At 31.6% G+C, this 14,329-nt stretch overlaps 1 protein-coding gene across 1 annotated transcript in view; it reads left to right on the forward strand.

The window, feature by feature from the left end:
- Positions 1 to 14,329, forward strand: part of LOC129223948 (valine--tRNA ligase-like) — a 69,404-nt gene that overhangs the window by 52,954 nt on the left and 2,121 nt on the right. The window contains exons 19-26 of the mRNA XM_054858332.1: positions 1,901 to 2,005; positions 5,605 to 5,752; positions 7,105 to 7,232; positions 7,393 to 7,548; positions 9,824 to 10,030; positions 10,158 to 10,272; positions 11,007 to 11,173; positions 12,358 to 12,507. Of these exons, the coding sequence (XP_054714307.1) occupies positions 1,901 to 2,005; positions 5,605 to 5,752; positions 7,105 to 7,232; positions 7,393 to 7,548; positions 9,824 to 10,030; positions 10,158 to 10,272; positions 11,007 to 11,173; positions 12,358 to 12,507 (1,176 nt within the window). The remainder of the gene's footprint in view (positions 1 to 1,900; positions 2,006 to 5,604; positions 5,753 to 7,104; positions 7,233 to 7,392; positions 7,549 to 9,823; positions 10,031 to 10,157; positions 10,273 to 11,006; positions 11,174 to 12,357; positions 12,508 to 14,329) is intronic.

Consider the following 14,329-nt stretch of genomic DNA (forward strand, 5'->3'; position numbering starts at 1 on the left):
TAGAGCAAGGGATTTGGGTTTCTCTCCCAGAAATTTTGCAAAGTTTAAAACATTTTTTAGACATCTTTTAAAACGTTATTGCAGACTTCTCTTTTATTGACTAAAGGAGGAACCAAAGGGTTCGAAGGTTCTCCCAGTATTCCTTTTTTTTTAACTGATGGAATCCTTAGAACTCAGTCTTGAACTTCCCTTGGGGACTTCAGAAAAAGATCTCCAGATTTTTCTTTTTTTTTTTTTTTTTTTTTTCTAAATTGGAGTCTTAAAAACTTAGTTTTACGCCATCTAGGGGGATTCTCTTCCTGAATTTTTCCTCTCAAACTGGAGTATTTATAACGCAAATTTAGGTCATCTTTGATTTTAAAGGAAGGTGGGAACGCTCAGGGATTTTCTTCCAAAAAGTTTTCAAAATTGAACTCCCCCCCCCCCCCCCTCCGAATCGACACCACTGGTATGAAGTAATCTGAAGTTAGTACTTTTTTGACGTTGTTATTTCTTATTTCACTTTTTAGTACAAAGGTATTTATTTGTCTTGCATTTGAGAGTCAAATGCAAGATAGCCAAGTTCTAAATCATTTGCAGGCTCAGAACTGCGCACCAGCAAACCTCGCAGTGCGGAGAGGTCCAAGTCCTTAAGGGGCCCCAACGTCCCCAGAAATGGAAAAAAAAAATAGACTTATCAACGTTAGAAATATACACTTATAATATAGACTTAATATCGACTTATCAACGTATAAAAAGACTTATCAACATTGCAAATATACACTATTGGCCTCTAGGGCCCTTCAGGTTTTGTTGCATGGGGCACAAAATTTATAGATCCAGGCCTGATTATATGTATATGCTTACTTAGTAGATTATACTGGTGGGTATTCTAGCTCAAACTATTCACCAATCGTTCTAAAAATTTGTGTGCATATTTATTCTATTATACTCTATATGAAACTTACTAGGGGATGTTATTACTAACAAAAAAGAAATTTAATGCAATAATTATGGAAAAAATGGTAGAAAAACATGACATAGTCATCAAACACCTCAAACACATGCAATCTTCAACTTTTTTGATCACAATTAGGTTCATATTCTTAGGAATTATGTTGCTTTCGAGAAGGAAAAATTTTAAAGATTAAAGATAAAAATTGACTTCATAATGACCACCAGGAACAGGCTCTGATGCCGACCGCTCATGGACAGCAGCTTCTAACTCCATTTTTCTGGTGAAAATATCTTGAAAAAATTGCAAGGTGTGCTTTAAAATATGAATAAAATACCCTCCTAGTTTCAAGAAATTCTGATGATTTCTTTTCTATTCAAAATATTCTCGAAAAACAAAAAAATTTCGACCTCCTACACTCGTTTCCCCCTTGACTTTTGCATGCTGATGTGAGTGATGCTTTATTCCTTTAATATCTGTACAGTTTTTTATATCCCTTGAATAAATGAAAATGCCTTGTAGATAATTTATAAAATGTTAATTTGAATTTCATGCTTTTGTAAAGTTTGTCTAATTAGAATAATATAGGCTCAGTGTACCTTGCTGTGGTAGCCGAGAGTAGACAGCTGTAAAGGGTTAATAAAAAACTGTGAGCAATTATATAATCTACAGTGAAGCACCGCTTATACGTTTCTCTTTTATACGTTTTTATCAATTATAGGTTTTTTAAATTAATCCCTGCAGAGTCTAATACACATTAATCTATACCTATTATATGTTTTTTCATTTGTACGCTTTTTCATTGAGTTCCTTCAAAAACGTATAAACAGTGCTTCACTGTATATCTAACGAACTGTAAATCAATGTTGATTTTTCACTCTGTAAATTACTTGAATTTTACTGTCACCTTCATTGTACATTTCAAATTCTAGTGACTCTTCCACAAAAATGTTATTTTTTTTGTAGGTGTTTCTTCATTCTATTGTAAGAGATGCCCATGGCAGAAAAATGAGCAAATCTTTAGGAAATGTTATTGACCCTATTGATATGATAAATGGAATTTCTTTAGAGGTAATTATAAACTTTGTTTAAGCTTTATTTATGTTTTTAAAATATTGCTTATGAATTTAAGCAATAGATTTGTGACTTCATTTGAACATATTAGCCATCTATTGAAACTATCGAGTTAAAATAAAATGTTTAGAGCACAATGTGACAGTTCAAAATTGCATACATGTGCTATAAACCTCCTTTTGCTTTTCAGTGCAGGGACGAAAATAAAAGCAGATGGAAGGAGAAAACATGTGACATTTTGCTTCTTTTGCTGCAATGCATGCATTTAATTTTTTAAATATTTTGTGCTTTAAATGTTTTTTTTTATTTATTTATTTATTTATTTTTTAACTTTCAATATAACCTTCTTCTGACATGGTGTTTCATACAGAAAATTGCTCAAGGAGGATTTTTCTATCTCCAGTAAAATTACTTTTAGTTCTGATAGCAAATTTTATAAGCACAATAATGATGTTTCTTCTTTATCATGTCAATATTTTAATGTTTGTGTGTTTTAAAAATTGCCGTTTGCTTTTGTTAAAAAATTATGCCTTTTAAAACAATTGATGAGATTTAATATGTGTTGATGATTTATTTTTAAATGTTATGCATGATGTGTGGAAAAGGTTTAAGGAGCCATCACCTTTTTTTCTCTCTCTCAATTAAATGATACATGTCGTTGAATGTCCTAAAATCTTGACGAAGTTTTTTTAATCCATTCAGGCTATTTATTCTACATGTAAGTTAATGCAATGGATTGAAAAAAGACTAAAAATAAATGAAATTGAATAGTATTAACAGTTTTTTTTTTCTCAAATGTGAAACAAATGTTAAAAGAAATTCATTAGATTTTTTCAATTGCCAAAGTTTTTTTATGTCACTTTCGTTTCGGGTGGAAGGGGGGGGGGGGGATTTAGTTCCTTGAATCCCAGAATAGAAAATGCTTTTCCAATGTAAGCAAACTGCAGCAAAATGTTCATTTTGATTCTCCAAAATGTTTAGGCATGAAATCTTTTTATCTTTATTTCAATAAATTTATTTTTAAATACTGGTTAGATAAAAGTATTAAATGTGAAGTTGATTCACAAGGTAATAGATCCTGGGAAAATACCTCTGCCGTCCATCAGAGTGCATGCAGATAAATTTAGTAGATTAAAACAAGCAAAACTTTTCATTCACTTTCTACAATGGTGCTCAACTGTCCTTCAGCTAAATGGATTGGGGGGGGGGGGGGGTTACTGCATTGGCTGAAGCAGCCCAAATCATTGAATGACTAAAACTTTCTCCCTTTTATTTATTGTCTATTAAACTACACGATTGTTTCTACAAATAAAGAGTGACCTTTCCTCAAATGTGAATCAACTTTTAATTTCTATCTGCTTCTTGATTGATTCTACGTAAGCCTTCTACAGAATTCATATATCACCAATGCATACAGAATTGTGTTGCTCATTTGACACATTTTCATAAATTTTCTTCGAATGTGGTAGTGTGAGGATAATTTAATTTAACCGCTCTTTATTCTCATGTAGTGATGTAAAATACCTGGGTATTTATTTTTAGGGGTAAATACCCAGGGTATATACCCGGGTAAATACCCAAAATGGGTATTTACCCGGGTATTTATTTCAAAAATTTATATTCAACTAAAAAACTTTTCTGTCTGTATTTCACTATGTATATATATAACCAACCATATCCGAAACAAATTTTTGCCCAAAAATTGTTTTTTGATCACCTATTCAAAGAATTATTGTGTGAAACAACTTAGCAATATAATATGATATTCACATTAAATGTGTTGGATATGCCTAATCAATGTCCCCATCTTTCTTTTTTGTTTTTCACTTTTCAAAGCAAAATTTAAAGTTTTACCAGTACAAATACAAAGTGAGTGACCAACTAACGCCTCCTAAATACTAAATGCCTATCTCGTTCTCCGTTTTAACATAGAGCAAAATGATCCCATAAGTATATTTTCAGTCTTCTGGCTACTGCCAACTATCGAAGGTCGAAAGCATTAGAAATTAAAAGCTGAGAAAACAGTTGGTTAACGTCTAAATTAAAATTTTAAAATTAACCAATTAACGATTTGATTTGAATTGTTTGGATCCATCGTTATAGCAACACCATCCATGTATTGCCGTCAGGTAGTAGCGTTTGTTTGTGTACCGGCGGAGGATCACTTTTAAAGCAAATGTGATATGCGTTTAGTATTTAGGAGGCTTTGGACAAACTGATTACAACTCAAAGCCAAAACTAACTAGTAACATGATATTATGAAAAATCAATGAAAAGTTGTGCTAGTGCCATCTATGTGACAAAATTAAACTAAATCCTTTTGCTTTACCCCATAAAAAATTAAATTATCCTGCCATCCTATTTAAGTTTTAGAATAGTTCATTCTAAGTTCTGACAGTTTTTTTTTTTTTTTTTTTTTGATAAGATTTCATTATGCCTTTAATTAAAGAAATTATAATATATAAATTTTTATATTTTTAATCTTTCATTTAACAGTTTATGTTTTAAAAAGAAAATCATCACCTTTTGATACCACCTAAAGTTTTTTTTTGGCAAAATGCGCGCGCAATTACTAGGGGATTTACCCTGCCTTAGGATAAATACCCAAAAAATATATTTACCTTCCCACCTGACATCACTAATTGCGTGTATTAAAAATAGTTCAGATAAATTTTCATCATGAAGTACTGGGAAGCAAATGCAAATGAGCAAGGCAACAGAAAACAATATTTTTTTTTCACTTATTAATATGAAAACTGTTTCTATATTTGCTACGTTACCACTTAAACGGCAATAAAATAAATAAATAAATAACATCATAGTCTTAATAACTTCTTAGTAAATTCTTCCAAGCATCCCCCATGCTTCCTTTTTTTTTTTTTTTTTTCATTTTGGATATGACTAACCTAGATTGTGATTTTGAAATCCTGAAGTTCATCATTGAATTGCTTATACTTGTCCAATTATGACATTGAAAAGAAAGATTCTTTGGTTCACGATATGTTTCTTCACGATAATTTCATCAAGTCTTCCAATAAAAAATATTATAAACTGTGTAATACATATGTATGTATCAGTTTTACCAATTATTTCATACTTAGATTTAAAAAAAAAATTCATACTTACTTTTTGCATTATTTTGTAAAATACCCAGTTTTTGGGTATTTACCCAGGGCTTGGGTAAATACCCGGGTAAATACCCAAAAAATATTTACCTACCCACTGGGTATTTACCCGATCCACATCACTATTCTCATGGATCTGATTATTAACCAAGCATGTGATTTAAATCATGTTTTCTCATCCTTGGGTTGGGAAATGCTCAAATCGAACCTGTCCAAAAAGTTTTGACGCATAGAACATTTTATTATATGAAATATTTAAAATTATTGCTATCAAATGTTACAAAATTCAATATTGTAGTCCTAATGAAATACTGTAGCAAAGCTCTTACCAGATTTTATTCTTTTTTTTTGGATTTGAAATGGTTAGGACAAAACTAAAAAGATCGACTACTAGTGATTTTGAGTTATGTTGTAGTTTAACTTTTTGAGCTTGTTTCATAAAATCCTAATTCATGATCATTTGCTCTGCAGGCCTTGCATGCAACATTGAAAGACTCCAATCTGGATCCCAAAGAAATTGAAAAAGCCACCCAAGGGCAGAAATCTGACTTTCCTAGTGGAATACCAGAGTGTGGAACTGACGCTTTACGCTTTGCTCTTTGTGCATATACAGCTCAAGGTATCAAAATAAACACATGAAATGCTATAGTTCAATTCACATGCATTTTCATTGTGTGCCTTTTATCGCTATGCTTCATTTAATTATTGGATGCATACCTACTTGATTTGTGTGGATATTCAGATATTCAGAAAATCTATAAGCTTAGAAATTCTGCATTAGAAAGCTCAAGACTATGAAAGTAAAGAAAAACCTCAGTTAATTAATTTGTTTATTCGACATAAATTTCAATAATTAGTAATATTTAATATTGACCTTTTTTTTAGTTAAATTAGTTGTTTTATTTTGTTTCTCTTACTTTTATTTACTAATTTTTACTTGCCTTCAATTTGAAGATGCAATAGATCTTTAAGCTTTATCAATACACATTGCTATGTAGAATTCAAAAAATTGTTAAATTTCTCTGACACAAATGTTTTCTAGTGATCAGGAAAGCTTATTTTGGTAAAAAAAATTGCTGGAAAATTCTGTACTTCAGAACCAGAAGGACGTAAGTCAAATTATGGTAATTTTACTGGAGAGAGGAAAAACTTTTTTCTGGTGCATGCAAAGGTGCTCTTTTAACCCTGGTAAAAAATTGGAAAGGATTTTTTCACATGGCTCTATGCAGAATAGGCTTCTACATACAATGCACGTTAAATCACAATTTTTGGCCTTACGTCAGTCTGGCTCTGAGGTACAGAATTATCCTTTTAAATTTACATGTAATCCTCACCTTCTCTGTTATTTTGCCACCTTTCTGTTTTGAAAAATATATTAAATAATTTTAATTTGACTGTTGGCATGTTTATGCTTAAATGGCATAAACCAGTTCTTATGTACAAACATCCTTTTCTTGACAAACTTTCCTCTTAGTTTGCCTGTTGAGATGGGAGAGTAATTCGAAAAAGTATGCACACTTGGAGAAAGCTAAGCTCAGACATACTTCAAAGGACTTTACTGATGAAAGGAAATAAGAATTTTCATTCTTGTAATTTTTGATTTCATACTAACTTCCAAGTTTGAGTTAGACAAACAAAAACATTTTTTACAGTATCTTCAATGCTATATTATGGTCTATGAATTAAATAGTATAAAAAAAAAAGAAGAAGCATTATTATTAAGAGTTGCTTGGTGATATCTTTTGAAATTATGTTTTAATCATATCTATTATTATTTAAAAAATAAGAAATAAGCCTGAAAATTTCCAAAACCGATGTTATAATTTTTTCATAATTAGATAAATGAATAGAATCAAATGAAAAAATATATAAATATAGTGTATACATAGTAGCAAAATTCTGCATTTAAAAATTTGTAATAATGTATTTATAATGTACATGTTTTACATACTCTTGCATTACATTTTTTAGGTCGTGACATAAATTTAGACATAAATCGTGTCGAAGGCTATCGACACTTTTGCAATAAACTTTGGAATGCCACAAAATTTGCTTTGATGTCTTTGAGTCCTGATTTTGTTCCAAAGGAGAAATTTTCGGTAAGGGTTTTAGTTTGTTTTTGCAGAACATAATGTCAATTTTTTTTTTTTTTTTTTTTTTGTATAAACTTGGACAAAATATTGCAATTTGTTTTGCAACACATATTTTATTTTTTGGGAAACAGAAACATAATATTAACTTGTAACCATAATTTTTCAGTTAACTGGGAAAGAAAGTAGCATGGATTTGTGGATCCTGAGCCGATTGTCAACTGCTGTGGAGGCCTGCAACAATGGCTTTGAAACCTATGATTTCCCTGCTGCTACTACTGCTTGCTACTCGTTTTGGCTCTATGATCTTTGTGATGTGTATTTGGTAAGTAGCAGTCTTTAAAAAAAAAAAAATCATTGTTCTTGTTTGAAGCATTATTTTACCTAGTGATTAATTCATTTATGCTTTATGTATTCAAAAAATGCGGAACAAGTGAATATTTTTATTGACCTAAAGTAAATTTAAAAAAAAAACATTAATAAAATAATTTTTTGTATTGGAGCTGTCCCATTGGCTTAAGTAGAGCTGTCTCCTTTTGCACCAGGATCTTCAGATAGAATCAGAGAGAAACTATTAAGAACTACAGTAGCCCCCTTTTTTATCGCGCTTGAATTAAAAATGTCAAATTTTAATGACTCAAATCTGTCCTGAAATGTGCTTCCATGGGGAAAATATCCTGCTAAACCATGGTTAAAATATCTGAGCCCCCCCCCCCCCCCTCCCTTTACGATTTTGCATATGGGCACCCATGATCAGAAACCGTGGTATAACTGAGACATTTAGATAGCGATTCTTTTAGCATTCAAATGTTTAATATCTACATCTACAATAATTGTAGTTAATTTTGTATTTGAATAACTTAAAAAAAAACCATTCCAGTCATTGCTTTTTTAAATAATATAAAAAAGTATTTAAAAATATTATACAGTAAACTCCCGATTATCCGCGGAATTGGGTGGCACAAGTGCCGCGGATAATAAAAACCGCGGATAACCGCAAAAAGACTAAAATGGGGGACAAATCAGGTAAAAATTGTCCTATCTCAAATTCTTAACTGTATTGATGCATAACACTTTCTGCAAACAGTGAAAATATATATAGAGTACAGTACAAATGTTTTGTATTTCTGCACAACCGAACTTAACATCAATAACAAACAAGTGTATGTACGATGAAGAACGCACAATAATAATAATAATAATAATAATAAAATTAAATTAAATCAATCAATCAAGCAAAATCAACTGAGTGTAAATTTACAATTTTCAAAAAAAAAAAAAAAAAAAAAACAGCCACTGGTATTTGCTTTTTACTGCGAAAATACATGTTCGTGATTGTTGATTGATTCACGGATAATCCGCCCCGCGGATAAACCGCTCGCGGATAATCGGGAGTGTACTGTAGTAGCTTTTTTGTGAAATAAAGATTAAACAATCACAACTTTAAATACCGAGGAAAAGCGCCTTATATGAGAATGAGCGATGTAACTGGGCACAATGTAACAGGGGGTTACTATATAATTGAATAATAATTATTTAATTAAATAATTTTAATTTATAATCATTTCTGACTCTAATTCCAATTGAAGACCCTGGTACAAGAAGGTACAAGAGGTAATCAACATCATAATGTAGATTGAACTCTACATTATGATGTTAATATTAAATCTAGATTGATGGTAAAGCACACTAAGGTTAGCATCTCGTCAATGTCAATTTGCGATAACTCGAATATTACTATATCTCGAAGTTTTTATCAAGTCCCGACCCCTTTGTCTTTAATTCCATGCTTATTGTTCTCAATATCTGAAGTTAACTTCCTTTAACTGCAAAGTTTTTTCAAAAATGACTCGAAATTTATTTCAAAAGAACGGGAAAAAAAGGAAATTGCCTATGAGAGAAAAATTAATTCACTTTCACTGGCAATTCCTGCACAATAGACCTCTAAAGCAAGAAGAGCACCTGTTGAGCCAATGTGCGATAAAGGAGTTACATGTGCGGAAATAAGTTAGCTTGTTTTCTTTTGTTGTACTGTACTGTTTACACTTCGACATGTTGCTGGACTACGAATTTGCTTTAAAATGTCAAGTTATCAAATCAATTGATTGTACCTTTATTAGGCTGACCTAAGTTAAGATGCGTCCCCCTTTATTCTTTAGATCAATCATTTTCTGATAAGTTCCTGAGAAAGAAAGAGTTTTCTTTACTATTAAAGATGTCGAAACAAGTACTCTGTCAATGATATTAAAAGAAAAAGAGAAACTTCTAAAGCGGTAGAATCCGAATTTGAAACGAAGGAAGATGTGCACCTTTCTTGAAGTAGAATCAGCTCTATTCAAGTGGTTCCAACAGTATCAAAATCAAAACCATGCTTTTGATTTTTTCTCTCAATATTTTTGATTAAATTGTGCATATTTTGCTTAAAAACTTTTAAGTTCTGTAATTTTTCCGTTATATGTACATATTAATTAAAATATTTGATGGACTATTAAAATGTTGAATACCGAAACTAGCAGTAAGTCGAACTTCCGATAAGTTTTTCGTCGGTCCCTTTAGGTTCGAGTTATTGTGAATTGACTGTATTTTATCTTGCTATACAGGAATCTCTGAAGCCTATTTTCCAAGGTAATGATGCTGATGCCATAGAAACTTCAAAAGAGATGCTCTACTCTTGCTTGGATACTGGTTTGAGATTGTTAAGCCCCTTTATGCCATTTGTGACGGAAGAATTGTTCCAGAGGCTACCAAGGCGCAAAGGTGATACCATACCCAGTATTGTTGTATCAAAATATCCTTTGCCAAGTGAGGTATGAAAATTTTATTTTGCAACCTTTTTCCTGCTAAAGCTGTTAGCCAAGTGTTTGCATTAGTTATGTTCCAAAGTTAGTTTTTAATAGAAATGCTGATCTAATTAAGTTTATCCTCTCTTGGTAGTATTCGTGGAAGAATTTTGAACTGGAAAAAGCAGTCACGTTTGCTTTGGATATAGTTCATAAAGTTCGCTCCATGAGAGCGGACTACAACCTTCCGAAGAACGAAAAACTCGATTGTGAGTATTTTGTAGTGACTTGATCTTGTAAGATTTATTCTAAGACTTATTTTGTCGTTGTTCTTCTTTTTCAACATAGGTTATTATTGTTGTTATTAGTTCTTTTTAGCATGAGTTCAATGAAAGTTTGAGCACCAATTTTTACATAACATTACTCATATGTTTGAACACTATTCTTGTTTTTTGTTATTTCATATATTTTTTTAATTTTTGTTTGTTTATTTATTTTTATTAAGTTTGGGGAATCATTTTAGTGGAATAGTAATAGAGAGTACTTTAGGCAGATTAATTTTAGAATCATGCAAGATTTTCAGTGCATTAAAAATTTAAATTCATAAAATTTGAAAGGATAACTTGTTGCCTGCAAGTCAGCTTTGTGCCCCCCCCCCCCCCCATCTATTTAAGTTTTACCTGTTCAATGGTGGCCATTGGCTTTCGCTGTGGAGTTGTGCATCTAGTTATACTACATCTATGGGTAAAACCTGCTGATATTAAGAGCTTTATTTATTCAGTGTAAATTAGCACCACTCTAGGCCTCACTACACCTTTGATGCCTTTTAGATGTTATAACGTTTTCATTGCAATTTTTACCTTATTTGTGTTAAATTTATTTTACTGTTGGCTGAATGCTAAATAAGTGATGGGAAAAAAAGTAGAACATAATAAAACATTTTTTGAATTATACTCAATTGTGTAGTTTGTAAGTTCTTTAATATTTATTGTTTTCGCTTTAGTATTTTTGAAGTGTGATGATGAAGACACAAAAGTTATGTTGAATGGTCTATGTGACATAATCTTAACCCTAACTTCTTCAGCTACTGTGAAAATAACTGTGGAGATACCTAAGGGTTGTGCAATAACAACTGTATCAGAAAATTGTGAAGCCCATTTGTTATTGAAGGTATGAATGTAGTAACTATTACTCTTTGCTCAAAGTATATAATTTTGAAATGGTAATATATTGTTATAATGATAAGAGACAAGGGTCATACTTTTTATCACTTCTTACATTTTATTTGCCTTGTGTTGCAGTTGGTTAATTAACTGCATAGAAATTTCTTTTGTAAAATAATTCTAAAAGTAATTCCATTCAGGCTTTTGTGGACATTTTTATGCAAACTTTCAGAAATATTCTTTTTACTTATTTTACATTTAAAAGTGCTTTGTTATGTATATGTGAAATCTAATCCTCTCCACTTTCAAAATTTCAATTTACAATCACCTTTCAACTGTTGGTTTGCATTGCACTCTCATTACCAACAATATCACTCTTGATTCCAATGGAGGGTTCAGAACATTTTCAAAAAGAGTGTGATTTATTTTTATTACATTCTCCTTTTGCTACGAATCTGATTTACTATGTATGGGGTGGACGGAGAGGCATTTTTACTGAATACAAATGAAATATAGAGATATAGCCAATGGGAGTGGGGGTCCAAACCTACTGCTTTCCTTTTATGTCACAAAAGGTAATCTAAAATTGCATTTTTAGAATTTCAACTTTGGAAAAATTCTGGGATGAAACCTTTTTCTCTCTTACATCATGGAATGTCTTCTAAAGTTGCAGTTTCCAAAAATTTCCCTAACATCACTTGAGATAGTAGACTATCACATCTTTAGCCCTTCAATTTTGAAAAATGTCCATGGCAAAAGCATCTGAAGCTTTCCTCCTCCTGCTAACATCGTCACAGACCATCTATAATTGCATTTTTTGAAACTTCAATTTTGAAACATTTCGGGGCGGGAATTTCATACTCCATGCCTTCCTCTGTCCTCAAAAATGGCCTACAATTGTGTCTTTAGGCCTTCAACTCCAAAACATCACTGGTGCTGAGTTTCTCAAGGGAGGGGCAATCCCCATCATACCTCCTTTATATGTTTCGCTTGCATGATTCTGACTCGTCTGCTTTTAAAATGAGAGAATCTTTGCTGAATTTTTCTTGGTATCCTAATGCTTGCCAAAAGCCAGCAATCACATATTGATTAAAATTACTATGCAGTCTAATTATTCATCTCATCATTTTGAAAAATCTATTACTTTGTACTTTCTGAAAAGTTTTTTTTCATCCCTCTCTCTTAATTTAGGGTCATATCGACATAAGTAAAGAAATATCTCGGCTGGAACAGAAAAAGGAGAAGTTGGACTCTCAGGTTTCTAAATTGAGGCAAGCAACTCAAGTCCCAGATTATGAAAGTAAAGTGCCTGCTGCAGTTAGAGAATCTCATTCTGAAAAAGTGAGAGCTTTTCTTTTCAAAAATATTATTTATTAAAAGCTATGTGTAATAACTTTTCCAGAGAAAACTAGTTATAATTGAGTAAGTAGCCATTTTGAATGAATACCATTTTATTTTGAACTTTGAATTTTTTAAGTCAAAATTATTTCATGAAGGTCTTGGTCCAAAAGAAGTGCAAGAGTTCTAATCTTCAGAAGGTATTGTCATACAATAAGCCTAAATTTTGTAGTATGTAGGAATTCACGTAAAATTAAAAAAGAGTTGAGGAGCTGAGTTTCTATGCAAAGGATAAAAAAGAAAAAAATTCTATAATAGTGTTAAATTTCTCAAGTTTTTTTTTTTTTTTTTTTTTAAGTATATTTTAATTTTCTATTGTATACATGTGTTCCTTTGTATACAATTAGGACATTAAGAAGATATTCATTTAATACAAATACGAAATTGTATTAAATGAATACCTTTTCTCCCCTTTTCAATTATAAAAAAGAATGCACTTTAACTTTTAATAATTGATGTTGACATTAATCAATAGTTGTCATTTATTTTTAACCCATAAAATCTAGATTTTCTCAAAAGTAAAATATCACAATTGTTAATTCTGAGAAAGTTTACTTATGAGTTGGTTTTTATGAATATTCTTCATGTAGCCCACTGAAGCCTGGTTTTTTGCCTTGAAATATTACTCTTATGCAATGCATATGTTATTTGACAGTTCACCAACCATCTTTTTGTTTGTAACAAGACTGGTTTTATATTCTTAGTCCAGATTTTCCAGAATATTAATTTCTCTGGCTACCCCGTGAAATTAAAAAAGGCTTGAGTTATCGAGAGTCAACTGTACTAGTTAATGTCACATGATGTACTTTATTATTCCCTTAATATTTACTCCATGTTTATTGACAATCTAGGTTATTAAAAGTTATCTATGAAATTGGCTTGTTTCTGAGCAACAAATAAATTGTTATTTTAAGTCGGATATTAGCATTTAGTTTACTCATATCTTATCAAAGTACAGACTACCATTTTAGGAGGGGTCATGCTGAAGATGGACCCTCCCCCTCCCCCCCTGAACAAACTTACGATTTCAGGTATAAAAAATTTCTGAAACTGCTTGGGGGTCAAAAAAAAAGCACCAAATCGGCCATGAACAAGGCACTTAGTAGAGTGAAAACATACATTTTTTCATTTCTTATAAAATTAATTAGTAATCTTTTAAATATTTACTTTAAAAAAATTACTGAAATTACATTTTATTCATAACTAGTGGTACCTGCACGGCTTTGCCCGTAATAGAAAGATTAAAAGGTCTTTTGGTTTGCCTGTATATTTACAAATAATGTATGGTGAATTTTCTCGCCAATTGGCTTGTACCCCATGTTACGGCTCCATGTTATGATAATTTCGTATCTCGCCCATCTTATAATAGTTTTGTTATTAAAATTGGAGTAGAAGAAGAACCAGATCGAATTTTCGAAAAATCGCTTCAAGCTGCACACCCCCATGCTACAATCTATGTGCCAAATTTCATGAAAATCGGCCGAATGGTATAGGCACGATGCGCGTCACAGACATCCAGACAGAGAGACTTTCAGCTTTATTATTAGTTAAGAAGTACTTAACTCAATGAATGGATAGTACTGTCTAGGGTTTTAGGGGGGGTCATGACCGTCCTCTTGTATCCGCCACTGTATCTTATCAGTACAAAGGTTACTTTAAGTCTGTTTAACATTATTTAAAAGAATAGATTAACTAGTTAAACAATGAGTCAACTGTTCTTGAAACCAATTTGTTTCTGTAATGACATATTCATCGGTGCAAGACC

This window comes from Uloborus diversus, chromosome 6 (genome assembly GCF_026930045.1).
Source record: "Uloborus diversus isolate 005 chromosome 6, Udiv.v.3.1, whole genome shotgun sequence".
NCBI classification, from domain to species: domain Eukaryota; kingdom Metazoa; phylum Arthropoda; class Arachnida; order Araneae; family Uloboridae; genus Uloborus; species Uloborus diversus.